At 40.6% G+C, this 19297-nt stretch overlaps 1 protein-coding gene and 1 pseudogene across 2 annotated transcripts in view; both read right to left on the bottom strand.

Moving 5' to 3' along the window:
* The window catches only part of Grid2 (glutamate ionotropic receptor delta type subunit 2), a 1423232-nt gene that overhangs the window by 250269 nt on the left and 1153666 nt on the right, over positions 1 to 19297 (bottom strand). For both annotated transcript variants that reach the window (XM_040738819.1, XM_005076058.4), the window contains exon 13: positions 17136 to 17331. In XM_040738819.1, the coding sequence (XP_040594753.1) occupies positions 17136 to 17331 (196 nt within the window). The remainder of the gene's footprint in view (positions 1 to 17135; positions 17332 to 19297) is intronic.
* LOC106021597 lies at positions 8225 to 10042 on the bottom strand (annotated as a pseudogene).

Here is a 19297-nt window from a genome sequence, read left to right as displayed (position 1 = left end):
GGCTGTAGCTATGGCAACTAATTGAACAAAACAAAACAGAGATGCCTATGGTAATGACAGTAATACTTCCTGGCAGGAGGGAGAAGAGGGCCAAAGAACCTTCAAATGGGATTTCACCATTGTTCCCTTCTGCTGTCCTATAATATTGCTCCAAGTGATCTTGGGAGAAGCTAATTTGTACAGTCATGGAAAGTCAGCTGAAGGCAGACTCTATAATGCAGCCTCCACAAGGTGATCATCCTTGATATGAAGAACTGAATTGAATCTCCAGTCCCACATGACAGAAGACAGAACTGCCTGCAGCAAGTTGTCCTCTAACCTAACACACATCATAAATGTACAAAGTAATATAGTTTAAAAGCCTATGTTAAAGGAGGATTGAGACAGGGGAAGGAGAGAGGAGGACAAGAAAGGAGATACCTTGATAAAGGGAGCCACTACAGGCTTAGAGAGAGGTCTGGCACAGAGGAAATGGTAGGAGATCCACAGGGATAACCCCAACTAAGAATCTAGACAGTGTTGGGGAGGCTGCCTTTCATGCCCTTCCCCTATAATGTGATTGATGACTACTTTGCTTACTCTTCCTAGAGCCTTGACCCAGTTGCTGATCAAAGCAGAAACAGGCACCCACAGCTAAACACTGAGCCACATTCCTGGAATCCAGTTGCAGAGAGGGAGGAGAGGTGAGCAAATGAACCAAGACAGTCCTGGAGATACCTGAAGAAACAGTTGAGTTTACCTAATGAGAGCCTAGAGACCCTAGTTGTAAAAGACATAAAGCAGGGAACTAGCATTGGACCAAACCAAGCCCTCTGAATGTGGGTGCCATCTAGAAGGCCAAAGCAGTCTATGGAACCTCTAACAGTGGAGCCAGTGTTTATTCCTAGGTCACAAATGGACTTTGGGGGCCCATTGCCCATGAAGGGATACTGTTGCAGCCCAGATATGGAAAGGAGGCCCTGGCCCTCCCCCAAATGATGTGATGGACTTTGATGATTCCCTGTGAAGGGCCTTACTATCCCTGGGGCATGGGTGGGGGCTGGGTTGGGGGGTCAGTGGGAAGCATGAGAAGATGGGAGGGCAAGGGAATATGGGATGGATATCTAAATAAGAGTGTTTCTAAAATTAAAAAAAGAAAGAAATTTTTAAAAATTCTAGGCAATAAAAAGTTTATGTTAAAGGTTATTCAAAAACATTAATATGATATGGTAAAATTATATTGCAAACCAACTCCATATAACTTCAAGAGTGAATATTTATCTTATCTGCTGAGTTATTGAAAATCTATTTTGTATTTAGAAACTCTGGTTCTATAACCATGTATATTAGAGGATTTTATATTCTCCCAACTGTAAGTATGATTCTATATTGTAATATATTTGTTGCCTCAAATACTGTCGAGGTATTCACTCTTTGTCTAGCTATTTCTCAAGCTGAGCTGGTGTCATACTGCAGAGCTATGAAGGATTTTACAAGACAGATTGATTTAAAATAAGGAAAATAATACAGATATTTAATGAGTGAGGAAGATTTGAAATCAGAAGCTTTAGTGCTCAAAATGACAATGCAATTGGGATGTACAGACAGAAATATAGGCTGGTGATCATGGCCTTTGCGCATCATCTGGGGGACTGAATTAAGCAGCTGAGAAGGAAATAGCACTACAACAAAGAACTCATAAATTAGATGAAGTGGAATGGAGGGGGAGGAGATGGTGGGAGGAAAGAAATTGTTATGGATTTGAAGGGACATCTAAAAGCTGAGGCCTACAGGGCACAAATGCTGTCTATATGGGTTTCTGGCTACCACTGATCAAGCAGATGTCGGGAATGCAAAGTGAATATTAAAGGCACTTTGTACAAGGGGAACAAGCAGACAAGGAGGACAGCCCAACATCTTAATTATAAAACACTTATAGAAAATTATTTCAAAATGTTGAGACTTCTCATTATGCTTCATGTTTTAAAATCCTTGTTTCTCTTCAGTCTCAGGGATAGAAATGCAAACAGAGAATGGAATAAAGACATCTTTACAGAACCGCTTGTTTTTTTCCTTTTTCTTTGCAAAGCAAATGCCATTTGGTAAAAATACTGGTCTCCAAAATATGTGTGTTCTGAAGGCACTGGGGCATGTAGATTTACAGCAGAACATGACCAAACATCAAATCTGCCATTGGTCCCTGGCAGCAGAGGTGCAAATGTAGGAATGGCCAAGAAGATGAAAGCATAGAGTGTGACTATCAAAGACAAAAGATTTCTGTATTATTCATATTGAAAAAGAACTTAGCTAAGTACCACAAGGTGGAACCCTGGCTATCCAGCAAGCTGAAGCAGGATTTCAAGTTCAAGATTTGCCTGGGTTACAGAGTGGTTTCAATTTATATATTGTGGAGAAAGGGGAATACTCCTCTACTGCTGATGGGAGTGCAAACTCATACAGCCACTTTGGAAATCAGTATGGTGGTTCCTCAGGAAAATGGGAATCATTCTACCAAAAGATCCAGCAATTCCACTCTTAGGCATATACCCAAAAGATGCACATTCATGCAAAAAGGAAATCTGTTCATCTATGTTTATAGCACTATTATTTATAATAGCCAGAACCTGAAAGCAGCCTAGATGCCCCTCAACTGAAGTATGGATAAAGAAAATATGGTACACAATGAAGTACTACTCACTGGAAAAAAAGTGGAATCTTGAACTTTTCAGGCAAAGGGATGGAACTAGAAGAAACCATCCTAAGTGCAGCAACCCAGCCACAAAAACATAGTATGTACTCACTCATACATGAAATTTAGACATAGAGCAAAGGATTACCATCCTACAATCCACACCACCAGAGAAGCTAGGAAAGAAGGAGGAACCTAAGATAGGCATACATGGTCTCCTGGAGAAGGGGAAAGTTGTAAGATCTCCTGAGCTAATTGGGAGCATGTGGGGAGGGGAGAGGGAGTTAGGAGAAAGAGAAGGGGAGAAGAGGAGGGAAGAGGAGGAAATGAGGGAGCAGGATATTTGAGCCATTGGAAGAATAGAGGAAAGATAGAAAAGAGATACCATAATAGAGGGAGCCATTACAGGTTTAAAGGGAAATCTGACACTAGGGAAATGTCCATAGATCTACAAGGATGATCCCAACTAACAATCTAAGCAATAGTGGAAAGGTTACATTAACTGCCCTTCCCCGATAATGAAATTGATGACTACCTTATATGCCATCCTAGAGCCTTCATTCAGTAGCTGATGGAACCAGAAGCAGACCACAGCTAAACATGGAGCTGAACAACTGGAATCCAGTTGCAGAGAGGGAGGAGTTATGAGCAAAAGGGTCAAGACCAGACTGGAGAAATCCACAGAAACAGATGACCTGAACAAGGGGGAGCTCATGGACCCCAGACTGACAACTGGGAAACCAGCACAGGACCAGCCCAGACCCCCTGATTATGGGTGTCAGTTAGGAGACCTTGGCAGTTCATGGAGCCTCTGGCAGTGGATCAGTATTTATCCCTAGTAAAGGAATGGACATTGGGAGCCCATTCTACATAGAGGGATTATTTCTCTGCCTAGACACATGGAGGAGGGCCTCCCTGGGGAGCAGAAAGGGGATAGGATAGGGAGTTGGTAGGAGGCAGGGGAGGAGGGGAGGAAGAGGGAACTGGGATTGACATGTAAAGCAAGCTTGTTTGTAATTTAAATTAAAAAAGGAAAAAGGCAGAAAATCTTTTTTTAAATATAAAAGGAGAGGGCTGGAAACAGCCAGTGGGAGAGTTTGCCACAGAATGGGAGCCCTTGGGTTCAATCCACAATAACACAAAAGAGACATTACAATCATAAAACTGTAATAGAAATGGACAAAGTAAAGATTTGCCAATCTATAGATGTACAAACACACCTTTAAAATGTTCAATTTCACCAAAACATTCAGAAAACAGAAGATTGAGGTGAAATACTATTCATTTATCATTTTGATCACATGAGAAACAAAATAGATGTAATGTCACTTAATTCTAAATTATGGGCAGGAAGTGAATAGGTGTAATTATTCACAGTAGGGATTGTTACCTTTTTAGAGAGCATATTACATAGCTATAAACATGTAAATGTGAGTGTTCTCTAATGTACAGTCCCTCTTTTAGGACTGTGTTCATAGGAAATCCAACAGATATACAAAAAATTCATTATTGATGTTTTCAGGACAGAGTAAACTTCAATGCATTAAGACGTTCATGGGCTCTTTGGAAGGTATTGCAACGGTGGACAGGTCATATAGTCTAACCTGAAACATGTTTACAGTATAGAAATTTAAATATAAAGGTATAAGGTGCTTTTTCACTTAAAACAATCAAAATATAAACCAGGAACCAGCAAGATAGCTCTGCTGTCAAAAGTGCTTAGTGCCTAGTCTGAAGACCTGAGTTCATTACCCAGGACTCACACAGTGGAAGGAGAGAACCAATTCTACCAAGTGTCCTCTGATTTTCACAAGAATGGTGGCAGTTGGCATGTGCTTTCCATGAAAACACTAATAAATAGATACAAGAAAACTATAACTTGAGCTAAAATTCTTGATGCATGTGTGCCCTTATTTGCATATACTATCTGATTTAATGTTCAAGAAAGTGAGAAAGCCACATATTCCACTGTCAATGGTGACTGACCCTAGAGGTAAAATGAGGCGGGCAAATGCACTGATTTGAGAGTTCTGGTGAGTTAAACTGTGAGTTTAATTTTCCAACAGAAATTGTAGAGATAAATGGCATTTCCCGATTTATGAAAGTTTTAAAGTAAGAACTGAACAGAGGGCCAGCACTGTTAAAAATATTGAACTGTCCAGGAAGCTCTGAGCACAGTGGACGCATGGGCAACTCTGAAGTTAAGACTTCCTGGGCAAGTTTTCTGCTTGAGTTCATGAGTGTGTATTAAGCCAGCAGCACTAACCACAGGCTCATGGGGCTCCCAGGAGGAGATTATCATTGTTTTCAGAAGTGAGTGAATAGATGCTGTAGAACTGAATCTGACTAATGAGAACTTAAATAGATAAGGCTTCTGGCCTGGCTTCAAAATCTATTTTTCAGTATGGAAAAAAGTAATCTTTACACACATACAGCACCTCCTTATTTTGATCAGGGATCCACTCCACACACATTTTTTTTTCTGAACATCAAGGTGAGAACGTAGCTGTAGCACACTTAGTGTGCCCCAGAATCTGACATACCAAAAGTCCAGTTAAAATATTAGTGAGAACTTAGGGAGTTCTTAACTCTAGATTCTCCTTCTCCATTTGAGTAGAGATAGAATCATCAATGAATTTTATTAAAAAAATCCACGAGAGCTATTAATTCAAATGTCTGAAAGATAGGGATTAGAAATACCCATCAAATGCAAGGGATAGGCTATGCATCCAGAGAAAGACTGCATGGACTCTGCCTCTCTCTTTCTCTCTCTGCCACGAGGTTCTCCTGTTTCCTGCTAACTCCTACATAAAAACCCTGATTTCTGGAGAGACAGAACATACACCAGTGCGATCCAAGCTGCAGCTGCTGGAGTGGGGTTGTGCTAAAGTGAATCATAGTGCTTAATGCCATCATTTGGCAGGAGGGAAAAGTTATCTAGTGCACTGCTCGCTCCAAGCCCAGCACTGTGACAGCCCAGTTCTTGGCCTCTCACTGCCTAGAGATACTTGGTTTTTTGTTTTCCTCAAGTAGTGCTCAGCTTGATTTTTTTTTTTTTGTAGTGAGGACCTAACTCAGATTTTAAATTTATACTCCCACTCAGTTTACCACCAAGTTGTTCACTGAAACTCGTTTGATTTATCTTTCAGCTTCAGGCTCATTACATTTACTCCACTTTGCCATTTCTACTCAAAGCCAATTGACATTACGGAGCTGCAGGAGAAGTGAACCAGCTAGAAAAGATAATATGGCTACCATAATACGGCTTAGAAGTAGTTAAGACCAAGATTAAGTATGAGTACAACTGCACCGTGGTTGAAGTTTGCATTCTATTGGTGGGCTTTTCCCCACTTTGTATAACCTGGTCTATATGCATTCACTTCATCTCAAAGTCTAGCATATATTAGGTAGTTGACATCCTAGCCCTGGCTGCTTATAGACCAGAGCTAGCCAGGTCCTTACCCTGATGCTTCTGGGGTCACAGGTGTTCACATCTCAATATGCCACTGGAAACATGCACATACCTCTGGAAATCATGGTCCAACACCTCGTAAATCCTTGACTAGAGTCACAGCTAGGTTTTGCTTCGTTCACCATCATGCCAAGCCCAAGAGTCCCGTATCATTACTTATACATCACCGATATGGATGTACATGTTCCCATGTACTGTGCCTTCAGCAGCTGAATCATCAGCACAATCCTTGTATTTAGGGAGACTGTGCAATTAATTATGACATGAGAATTCACAAGAGAGAAAGGTGATTGCGTGAACAGCCCTGAAAGCGTAGGGAAAATGAGATCATCTTAGGCAAGCTGAAATGGATGGCTTCCTGACTTACATCTCTTTGAAGAAGTCTTGTACCTTCTTTTGCTCATCAGGACCCGTGTCTCCTCTGCAGCACCAAGCTACTTACACTTGTTTCACTTGGTGCTATTTTCCTTTAGTGCAATGTTCGTACCATCATGATGGATCAGGAGCAGATAACAATTTCATCATTTCAACACTCCTAGATGCCTATCACTGACATCCTCTAGGCTTTGAGAGCTCCTGTTATCAGAGTATACTTCATGTTACTCATCTGTCAATTCCTTCAGCTCTGCTTGGTTTCATAATGTGGTTTCCTGCCATCCTGCTATATGCCAGCTCTCTGTATATTTTTGGATATAGATGTCCCTTTTCCAGTAACTGATTTCCCAGTCTCTTGACTTTCTCATTGCCAAAGAGTGCTTTTCTTTTTCTTTTTTCAGTCAAACACCCTCCCACCATGTCATCTTTAAAAACAGCATCACTCTCAATAATCTCAATTTCAAATATGTCCTCTCACAACCAACCTCATGCTACTTTTAACTCCATTATTCTAACTCACAGAACCCATTGTCTCCTCAGTCCCACTCTGACCTATAATTGATTGTTCCTGTCATCCTTTTGGTGTCCTCAGTTTTCCTTTCCTATCACATTCATATGCAAATCAGAATCCATGAAAGCAATAATCACTTGTTTGTGCATAATCAACTCCACTGCCCCGATTGTTTTTTTTGATACTTATGTGTCTAACACTAGATCTGGTGAAATTTGCCATACCCACTCTGTGTTTACACTTAGGCAGCTGAACAGGACAGACAGAGATCTATTCATGCTGACCTACTACATTACTAGTTGTACCCAGCACTGCAAAGAAATCTTAGTCTTATCTAGGAAGTCCACTGATCTAAACGATCTAAACTTCCTTCCATTTTCCAGAATTCCACCCCTATTCCTTTTCCCCTCAAATCTAAACTGAGATAGAAGACCTAGGGTCCTGTTTACTTGTGTAAAAAATAGTTTTAAATGAACTCTGTGCTCCAGTCACAACGTCCTTCTACTACGCATGTGTGTGTTTATGTGCTGCTTCTTCTTTCCTCCAGTTTTGGGTGGACTGTGCTAATTCTCAGTCCCTCAGTTGGGATTTATAAGGTATCTTCTACCAAAGTTTTGCAGCAATTCTCTTGTTTCTCTCCTGCAACATGAATTTCTTTCCTACCTATAATCCCTTCACTCTATAGACATGGTGCCCAACTTATTTAGGAACTTATTAATAAGTCTCTAAACCTAAAATCCCTCTCAGAAATCAGTTTCATGTCTCAGCATTCCTGTTAGGCAAACTTCCTAAAGAATTTGTCTATGGGGATTGGATGTCACTGGTGTAGCATTTCCTATCATGGAGGAAGCCCTGAGTTCTACCCCTAGAGGAAAATAAAGTAGCTTTTTTAAAAGCAAGAAGTATGCCTTTATTTTCTCTATAAATGTGTATAACAATTAGGGTCAATATTTTACAACAAAATGAGGAAAATTCCCCTGTGGAAAAAGATGAAATTGAAATAGGGACAGAGTTGTGGAGAGGAGACAGTGTATTTGTCCTGACAAGCTACAACAACTCTGATTGGTCCAAGAATGAAGATACTGGAAGGATATAAGAGGGAGTCAAAGGATGACAATTTACTGAGGAAGTGGGCTTGAAGCAGACCACAAAGTGGACCTGGGGGCTGTGAAGTGGTTCTGGGTGGAGGGAGGGGTTCTCAGAAGGCCAGTGTCTCCATGAGGGGCATCAGTGGAGGAGGCTTTTGCATACTGTGTGGAGGCATGGGATCTGGATGACCCATGGGAGATCCAATGGAGGCCCTGATGTGGGGGAGGAGAGGCATGCCATTGAAGGAAGTCTGGGATGAGACATTCCAGGGGTTGACCTGGATGGTGGCTGCCCCTTGGAGCCTAGAAAGCAGCATGGGGGTGTCCTAGGCCTTGGGAGGCATGGTGTGGGACATCTGCATCTGAGACTTCCCTGGGTGGCGCATCCCACCTGGTGGGAATGGGTGAGGACTTGAATGTCTCTGATCAGGATGACAAGATCCGGGAGTTCCTACTGCTAGGGGGGCATATCCTCCAGCCTCAGGTGACATAGGTGGTGGGAGCATGGTTTGGGTTATCCCAAGAGGAATGTCTCCAGGAGTTGTCACCACAGGTAGAAAGGTGCCAGGAGGAGGCACATCTAGTGAGGGAAGCTCAGAGCAGAGGAAGGGGTTGAGGGGGCGTATTTGCAAATAGCTGATAAGGGTGGTTAGCCTAGGACAGTGGTTTCTAGGTTGTCAGAAGTTGTTCATGTGCCGAGTCATGGCACTCGCCCTTAGAATCCTTCTTGAAGGCATAAGACACAGTGATAGGGCACTTACAAAGGTACTCCCCATTCATGGCCTCAATTGCTGCATCCAAAGCATCAAATGAAGCGAAACGGTCTTTTTTTGAAAGAGAACGCATGTTTTCCCATTTCCCTGCAAATAGCTTTTATTTACAGCTGAGTAAAACTCCCTTGTACGTATAATTTTCTCTTTTTAAAATTCATTTTACATACCAGCCACAGTTCTCCCTCCCCACCTTCCCTCCTTCACCTCTCCCACCCCACCCTCATCCACAGCTCAGGAAGGGTGAGGCCTTCTAGTTCCATCCATTTGCTTGCGAATTTCATGATGTTATTTTTTTTACAGATGAGTAATACTCTGTTGTGTAAATGTACCACATTTTCTTGAAGGCATAACCCTTGGCATTGTCTGTGTCAGGGTCCTCCATAATCTTGGAGTTTTGAAGAATGACCCCAAAGACGCTGAAAGGAACACAAAGCAGCTTCTCATCAATTTCTGGGTTCAGGTTCCCAATGGAAATGTTGGTTCCTACATCTAGGTTTTTGTTGTGAGATGATGCCTTTGTTCACCCATATCAGCTTCCAACGAGTTTGATCATGTTCATAATCTTAATGGCATAGTGTGGGGGAGCCGCCCCCACATTCTCCGTTACAAGATGGCGCCGACACCCGTTGTCAGTTGGAGTAAACAACCTTGGTGCGCACGTGCCTGCTACTTTTCCATCCCTTACTCTCTGCCTCTCCCGTGGCGTCATATGGGCTGACGAGCAGGAGCCAGTCAGGAGATGACACGTCCGAGGCGGGGACTGCTGAGCTATATAAGGGTTGGGCTTTTCACTCCCCCGGGTCTCCGCTCTGTAAGCTTATGCTCTCCCTCTCAAGACGCATTCAAGCTGTTCTGCAGAAGGATCCTAAGTGTGCCGCGTCGTTCTTGCTGGCAAGACGGTAGCGCGGGACAACATAGTCAGCATCTTTCTCACTCAAGAATTCAGCAAAGCCATAGCCTTGGTGCTGGCCAGTGACTCTATTCATTTGGCATGTGGGTATTGACCACTGGCCCTGCTTGTAGGAAGAGCTTCCACAGCAGTAATTCACCTACTTTCTTGTCTAGACTTCCCATGTACACCTTGCCATCCTGATTCCATTTGGAGATCAGTCTGGCAGCCATGGCGAAAGGGGTCCCTCCATCTCTGTATCTCTAAGCATGTGCACCACCCTCTAAGCAGCTTATTCTTGTTTCTTATCCTCTCTTCTATTTAAGCACACACACACACACACACACACACACACACACACACACAGAGTCACCCACACACACGCACACGTGCACACACACTCACACAAAATTTTCTGCTTGCTCTGCATTGGATTTGAAAGTCACAGTGAGTGTGGAAAATCAAATTAAGGAAGAGTCTCTGGATCTACCATCTTGGATTTGTGAGTGTCATTTCAGATCTAGTGAATCTTCTGAATTCCTTGAAACCCCTGTCATCTGCTTCTAAACCCATTCTTCCTTAACTTTCCTTCTCCCTCAGTAGCAGAGCCTTTCCTGACCTGTGGATTTGCCCTTTCTTTCTTGGTCTCATTTAAATATTCAATGACCTCATTCAGTCTTATGTCCATAAACATAATCTAGATCACTATGATTAAAATGTCAGATTAATTACTGTGCCAAGGGCAGATTTACATTTGACTTTTTAATCCTGCTTCTCCCCTTATTTTTTTTCAGTTTCCATAAATGGCAACATCATTTTTCTGACTATTGAACTAGCAACATTGGCTTAGCACTACCAATTCTTTTCTTCTATACCCCATGTTTAAACTTAGGGAAAAATCTCTAACTTCAAGGTATTTTGATAGCCAGTACTTTGCTATACCCTGACCAAATGGGCCAGCCACCACCAAGTTTTGTGTGCATTATTGTTAGAGGTTAGTATTTCTCATGAGTTTCTGTGTTTCCAACCAACTCCTGCTCTCCACATGGCATGTCATCTTTGCAAAAGATCATGTCACTGTTCTGCTCAAAAACTGACATTAGATTCTGAACACTCCTACTGTGACCTCTTTTTTTAAACTTTCAAATGTCTTCAATTTATCATTTTATTTCATACCTGGAACCTGATTGAGATCTGAGCATCAGGATTCCCCACAGCTTAGGTCCTGTCCGGGTCTGACTCTGTTCCTCTATCCCTTTCCCCACACAGCATTTCCCTGTGTCCAGCTGTAGGGGTCTTCTTACCATTCTTCCAGCGTTACTGGCAGGCCTCTGATGCAGGAAGTGTGCAGTATGTAGCTTATTTCCCAGGCCTCTGAGCTTCCTGGTTTCTATCTTCCACTGTCTGCATAGTTCTATGTCTCCCAACCTCTCCTCCTTCAGGTCTTTATTGTCATATGCCCAGAGCTGTCTCTGGCTACCCAATATATGTTCCTGTTTCTGTTCTCCTAAACTCGGACTCTTCCAATGTTTCTTTTTATTCAATTATTGCCATCTTTTTATAAAATTTAAATTAGAAACAAGGTTGCTTCACATGTCAATCCCAGCTCCCTCTCCTTCCCCTCCTCTCACACCCTCCCACCAAACTCCTTAACCCCCCCCCATTCCCACTCTGTTCCCCAGGAAAGGTGAGGCCCTCCATGGGGGATATCCAGAGTTTGTCATTTCTTTTAGGGCAGGGCCTAGGCCCTCTCCCAAGAGTCCAGGCTGAGAGAACATCCCTCCAATGTTTCTTAACTTGATATTTGTTTATTGAAACAAAGATTTTTAAAGGCTTTTTTTGGATAGGTTATTACTGGTACCTCAAGAGCACTGAATTTTCAGGAATAAGCCATCAGCTCTGATGTGTCTTTGTAGCTCTCACATATGTACTTCTCTGTTTTCCTTCTATCACATTATTCCTCTGTTGGGCCAGAGACTTTACTTGTACTATTAGGCTTTTTAATACCTAGAAGAATTCTGGATAAATAACAATGGGTATGTGTTGAATGAGTTCATAAAATTGCAAGTTCAGTATGTTCTTTTTAAATATATATATTTTTTATTTTGTGGATATCAATGTCTTTCCTGCATAAATGTATGCCACATGCATGTCTCATGTCCATGGAGTATGCCAGAAAAGGACTTTGGAGTTACCAATAGTTGTGGGCCACTATGTGAGTGTGGGAATCAGACTCAGGTCCTCTTCAAAAGCTGCAAGTAGTCTTAATTGCTGAGCATTCTCTCCAGCCTCCCAGCGAAGATTTTATCCAGATCTTAGTCAATGGGGTAGACTTACCTCATCAGTTCATAGGGTCTGGAATTTATTTGCCAGCCCCAGTGTTTCCCAACATATGACACTGGGTTGTTTATATGGATCTTCCTCTTGTCTTGGCTTTCATTTCCACTTTGGTATGACAAGCAGAGCGAGCCAGTCCTACCAAACCAGTGAGCAGTACCCCTCCATGGTTTCTGCTTCAGTTCCTGCCAACAGGTTCCTGCTTGAGTTCCTTCCCTAATGTCCTTCTAACATGAACTGTGATGTGGAATTGTGAACTACATAAAGCTCCCTCAAATTGCTTTTTATCAGTGTTTAGTTAAAACAACTGAAAGCAAACTAAGGCAGTACCAATGACTTTCCAAACCCCCGGATGCTGTCATTTAGATCACATACTGCTGCTTCAAGCACCACCACCTTTCATGGTTTCCACCAGAGCTTTCACACCATTCTGACTTCATGAGCTGGAGAATGATTTGCATACCATCCTGATCCTGTGGAGTCTTGATAAGCACAGACTCTCAGCGCTCACAGGACTCCCATTCTCACCAGACCTGGCATTGTAGCAGTTCTAGAAGGATGTGTTCACCAGCATGGGATTTACCAGGCCATTACAAGTGAATACTCTCATAACAATCACAGACTTCTCTCCGTTGCATAAGGGACCCTACTTTCCTGGTCAGTTTTTCACCTGCAACCTGGTAGTTTCTCTGTGGACTCTTGGAAATGACCTGTCTCATCCCACTTCCTCACCCAACTAAACAGCCTGATAGATGCCAGTGATTTGCTCAGTGTTGTGGTCTGTTTTGGGGTTCAACAGGGATGAACTTGCTGTGCTGTAGTACTGTCAAGTCCCAGGTGTGTTCTCTTTACTTATATCCAGCTTGCCCATACCACATTAGGTATTTTCCCCCCAAGATGTGCTTTATCAAAATGTGGCTTCAGTAAGATTTCTTTTCCCTTTAGAACCTTCTTGAGCTTCCTATCCTTCACAGATGAAGGCCAAACCAGAATGTTTTCATGTGTGAGAATCATTCTCATATCTTATGAGACTAAGATCCACTTTCAGAGGACTTGGGTGGGGTTAAGTCTGTGTTTATCAACTCTCAGTTGGGGCTCTTTCTTTCACCTCAGAGGGCCATCTTAAGGAGCAAGACCCTGTGTGATTTTCTCTACTTTATCACTTAACTGTAGAACTCTTTGCTCTTGTTGAATCTCTGAAACAGACCCTGTAGGCTTATTTCACCAGGTTCTATTCCCTTTCATATTTTAGGAGCCTTTCCACAGGCTGACTCTATATGTAAAAATATTTTGCCCAGGAACATGCCACTATTTCTCAATCTCTCTCTGTCACTCTGTCCTACCCCACCCTCCACTGCATCAAGTTTTTATTTCATGGTCTCCTTCACAGTGAAACCTTCCTTGGTTACCAGATCGAAGGAGCTGGAACAACCTGCTTGTTCACACTCCAAACCTTCCTTTGTAGTTTCTTTTTATTCTTTAACTTTTGTCACTACTGAACATTCAATAGTTCTTTCCCCCTTCTTTATTGTCTGCTCCCTTGCTGGAAGGTTAACTCTCGGGAAACATCTGTTCCCATTTCTCCTCACCGCTGAAACAACTGCCTGATACACAGAAGATACTCAGAAGAAACTCTTAAACTTCCTGAAAAAAATGTTACCTTTCCCACATCATACACTTTAAATACTTATGTAAGAATCACCAGGCAGAACACAGCAACACATTAGTTCTAGTTTAATTAGCATGGCACAGTACACTTGACTGTCTTGCAAGAATATGAAGTCTCAACTTATTGTTCACTTACACAGGTGTCTCTGGCACAACAAAACAAAGATACCTGAGGGGATCAGTTTATACCTTCAGGGAAAGGAAACCAGTAGCTCAGTTAAGAGTAAGTAGAGCCCAAGATCTATTCGAAGTTATAGATTGTGAGGACAGCTTAGCACAGCGATGTGGTTTTCTCTGTGAGGTGGTTGCAGCAGATATGGATTTCTGTTAAAGTTACAGTTGAACAACTTTCTTTTTCTATTTTTTCTGTCTCCACAAATTAGAAACCAGTGACAGAGAACAGGAATCAGCTATATGAGCTGTGCAAGGCCAGTTTCTGGACAAAGAACCCACAGTCAGGCCTTGTGTCTTACAGGTCTGGATTTCAGAATCCTCTGTGAGCTTCAACAGATGAAGAGGTTATTGTTCTGTGGTTGACTTTGCTTTTGAATAAAACTTGTCTTACACCTTACAAACTGAACCTAAATATACTTTATTATTACTGCCTATTCTTTGACTAGTCACTTTTCAACTGTTGCCAATTTGGTGAAAGAAATCTGCAAACACATTTCACACAGGCTTGCCTATTCTGTTTACCAGGCCAGTCTTTACTACCCTTCCATCAAAGGCAGAAGACACATCTTAGGACTGGACTTACTCTCTTTAATTGATTAACTTTCCTGATCAGCCAACTCTCAGGAAATAGAAATTGCTTTTTCTTTCTCATACTGTGCTTTCTTTTCTTTTCTTTCTTTTTATCATGCTATGATTATAAATTAAAGGAGGAAGTAGTAAATGATACAGTTTTGTAGCTATAAATTCTTCATGTGTCCATTCTCTTGTTAACCTCCCAAAGTATCTTAAAAGATAGGTTTCTGCTTGTGCTCATATTATTTATTGAAGCTTTACCTATATCATATTGTTTCATCTTTATTAGTTGTATATTTTTTGTATTGAGTTGGGATCTTGCTATGTTCCTCAGGCTGATCTAGAACTCACAATCCTCTTGGTTCAGCCTCCTAAGTGCTGGGATTACAGAAGAAAGTCAACGTGAATGACTTTATTTAATGTTGACAAAACCTGTGTGAGCTAGGAATTCTTATCATCATGATAAAACTTTGAAGGTCCAGGAAGATTAAAAATTATATGTGTCTGTTTATAGAACTTATTTTAAAAATCAAGCTAACCTTAAATCCAATATGTGAGGTTTTCTCAGCTAATGCTTCTTTCTTCTACCGGGATTATTTTTGTCAATGAATAAAGTGAGATATTAAGAAAAAGATTTGACCTGTAGATTGTCTCTTCAACCTTCACAGTAACACCCTATTAAAAATCTCATGACATCTATCACCATTTAAATCATGTTTAATCTCCCTCTTGTCTTCCTCACCAGACTCCAGCTCATGAGCCCAGTGACCTTTACTCTAATGCTGAACAAATCTCTACTTCATATCTAGGGACCTGCTACATAGCTAGTATTTAGCAAATATTTGAGAAAGGATACACTGTTGCATGAGTGAATACACGTTTGTTTTAAAATACTTTATTGAGATTATATGTGTTTGATGAAAGAAAATGAACCATCTCTGGGAAGATTTCCTTACTGAAATGTAATGCAATTACAATTTAAGAATTTCTACTTATACTTATCTTTCTGCAGTGGGAGGTAACAATGAGGAATGAACGAGGACCTTATCTATACTGAAAACACACTTATTTTTTAATTAAAAAAGCTATTTAATTGAAGTGACTTGCTTACAATGTCAGACGTTCAGTCCAATATCATCACGACAAGAAGCATGGTAGCATGCAGGCAAACATGGTACTGTAGTAGCTGGGAGTACTACATCTTGAAGGCAACAGCAAGTGGAACTGACAGTCTTACTGAGGGAACCTTCAGCTGAAGAGACCTCAAAGACTGACCCCACAGTGACACATTTCCTCCAATAAGGCCACACCTCCCAATAATGCCACTCCCTTTAGGGGCCATTTTCTTTCAAACCACCATAGTTGCCTTACATTTTCAGATGTTTAGTACATTATTATCACGGAACCAGTGATCCTTTATGGAAAGACAGAAATGTCATATTTCCAACCAACACTTCAGCCTTTTGAAACTGGATTTATCTAATGAGGGCAAAGGCATGAAAGGATCTCTGGCTAGAGCAAGGCCATGCACTTTCTTCCCTAGAGGCTACTGCTAACATGCTAAGCAAGTTCATTTTCTGATAAGCATTGTTAACATTTGTAAAGACGATTATATAATCAGTGTCACTTCTCCAGATAATGATGCCAATGTGGCAATGGAAAAGATGATTTAAGTTGATTCCAGAGGCTAAGAGCCACACTAAATTATGAAGCAGAGGAAACAGAACAATCAAACCCTCCTCCAGGAGAACATTTGCTTTCTCTACAGGAAGCTCAGATTCAGAGTCAGAACTATTCTGATATGGAAGGTCATAGAGAAAAGGTGAATGCTACTATTGTTATTATTGATATTCACTCATTAATTTGTTTGTTCATTTGTTCATTCCATGATCACTTGATGAATACCAACCACAGCTTGTCATAGTTTTAAACAAAACTAACCAGTTCTTTCATGGAGGCTGTTGGTACCTGAATTACCTTGTGTATGTTTGTAAATAAACTATATACAGAATGAGGAATAGTTTGCATTTTTTTTTACAAATGTGAAAAAAACTTTCTAAGCCTTTAAATATATCTACTGCTAAATGATGACTATAGAAAAATAAGGAGATAAAGATTTTCACCTTGGAAAACAGAACCAGTCATTTGCAGGAAGTGTATTTGTTGACAAGGTTAATTTTTTCTTCCAAATAGCTTTAGATAATCACAAGTAAAGATAAAGTTTTAGTCTTAAAAACAAATGCTGTATAAAAAGAACCCCAAGTTATTTAAATCAATTGGATAACATGAATGATATTTGGAATAGGATTTGGGAAACCATATTTAGTCATCATGTTTGTAAATCCTTAATCCTTTTGTGAACAAAATAAGAGCATCGATTTTTTGTTTTAGATTTCCAAGGGAAAGTTACTGGTGAGACATCACAGGGGACTGGGAATTTTCTCTATGAGAATGTTGAGCTGCCCTGAGACCTTCTTTAAAACAATAAAAATAAAATTTAACCAAAAATTCAATGTCAGAATTACAATAAAAGAGAAAGAAGTCTCTATTTAGCCAAGACCATGTTGAAGACAACCTGGTGAATATTATTGATGAAGCACATGGTACCTTTTGGATGCCTGCTTGGGACTCCAGAACATTGTTCTCCGACCCATTGCTTCGGTTGATCATTCTCCACATCTGAGAATACATGCTATCCCTTTCGAAAGGGTTCAACCCCTTCATGCGAACATGCTGATACACTGCTGAGTCCAGGACTGTGCCATATGGGATATCTGTTTGCTTGGACAGATCCTGAAGAGATCTGTTGGGGGAGAGGAGAGACATAAGAAAGAGTGCTGAATATTGGTAAGTAGAAATACAACTGAAGGAACAAAAAGGACATTCATCTAAAGCTAGACACCAAACAACTTTTCTCTTTCTTTCTTTCTTTCTTTCTTTCTTTCTTTCTTTCTTTCTTTTTTTTCTTTTCTTTTTTTTTTTGAGACAGGGTTTCTCTGTATTGTTTTGGAGGTTGTCCTGGAACTCACTCTGTAGACCAGGTTGGCCTCAAACTCACAGAAATCCTCCTGCTTCTTCCTTGCAAGTGCTGTGATTAATGGTGTGTGCCACCAATACCCTGCCAAATTTGTGAGTTCTTAATATTGAAATGTAATACTTACTGCTTTAAGTTAAATATAGCAAATTATCAATAGACAACATCACTAGCAAAGTGAAGATGAAGGTTTTATTACTGATACTTTCTTTGTATATGGAGGCTTCTTGAGGGAAAGTTGAGAATCTCATCAATGTAGAGGCAAATTAGTAGTGACAAATTTAGTTGTTCATCTGTCTCCCTGTGTGACAAGGCTTGAATGCTTTTATAACATAATTGTGTTTTACATAAACAGCATGTTTTGAAGTCTAGTAAATATGTAAAACCCAGTTATTTATGATAGTCATTACTGCATGGATAATACATAATGACAAGCAAGTGACATATTAGCCACACTGGAATGCCTTATGTTCAGAACTATTTCACCCAAGTTCCAGATGAGATGGGTTAAGAGAATAAATGGACAGTGTGACATAGACAGTGAATAACAGAGCCAGGATCCAACCACAGGACAGGACTCTCTGAGGGTGAGAGGTTTTACTTCAAGATGCTAATGCTTCTCTGTTTCCTTGGTTATATACATTATATATATATATATATATATATATATATATAGAGAGAGAGAGAGAGAGAGAGAGAGTGTGTGTGTGTGTATGTGTGTGTGTGTGTGTGTGTGTGTGTAGGAGAGGGAGAGGAGAAGAATGAAGGAAACTGGGAAAGGAAGAAGGGAAGAGGGTGGGCAGTGGAAGGAAATAGAGAGACAAAGACAGAGAAAAGACTGTTCTTGTTAAATCCAGACAGGACACATTTCATACTGAATATATTTTCAGTTTTTATGATAATATTCTAAAATTTCAAAACAATTTTTAATTTAGAAATAGTATTTCCTTATGTAAGTTTATATGGTTAGTTTCCTTAAATTCAGTTTTTTTTTAAATTTGTCTTTGTTTTTATTTTTTTAAAGAAAAATCTATTTGTGATTTTCAGGCAAGATTGTAGAATAGAAGCCAAATAAATTCAGTGGCTGATTACAGTTTGGGAACTACAGGGAATGGGACTATTCAATTGCTCCATCTACTACTTCTCCAAGTCCTATATTTGACTTGATCAACACTCAAACTATCCTTACCCTTGTTCCTTCCCTCTCATTGTGTCTTTCTAACAATGTGTAACAGCCAGCTCTCTAGTCTCTGTAAATACCTCATCTCTCCTATAAAAGGGACTTCAGGAGGTCAGCAGTAGCTACCTTCTCAAATCAAGACAGGGTGAGACAGCCAGGTAGTTACTCCTAATACACCCCAAAAATGAAACTTGCTTTAATTGGACAATTGCTGATTTGGTCTTTTCTCCTTGCAGTTCTCAGGTTTAACAGAAAAAAATCCCTTCTACCATTGGGCTAAATTACATTCTGTACATTCAGAAGACTGAAAGAAAATATCTTTCATCACCATAGTAGTATCTCCCCTCAGGCAAATGGAGATAAAAGACTCCTACCAGAAAAATCTACCAAGGTGGATTTGTAAGGGCTTTATAGAAGAAGTTCACAGTGACGGATGCCATGGACATTATTAGTGCCACAGAAGAAAATATAAAGCTGTGTTCTTAAAGGTTGCCATAAACTCTGAATAGAATGTTGGGTACTATACAGCCACCAACACTGTAAGGACACAGCATC

The sequence above is a fragment of the Mesocricetus auratus genome, unplaced genomic scaffold, assembly GCF_017639785.1.
Source record: "Mesocricetus auratus isolate SY011 unplaced genomic scaffold, BCM_Maur_2.0 Super-Scaffold_100676, whole genome shotgun sequence".
Classification (NCBI taxonomy): domain Eukaryota; kingdom Metazoa; phylum Chordata; class Mammalia; order Rodentia; family Cricetidae; genus Mesocricetus; species Mesocricetus auratus.
The sequence above is the reverse complement of the archived record's forward strand: the minus strand, read 5'-3'. Positions and strand labels throughout refer to the sequence as shown.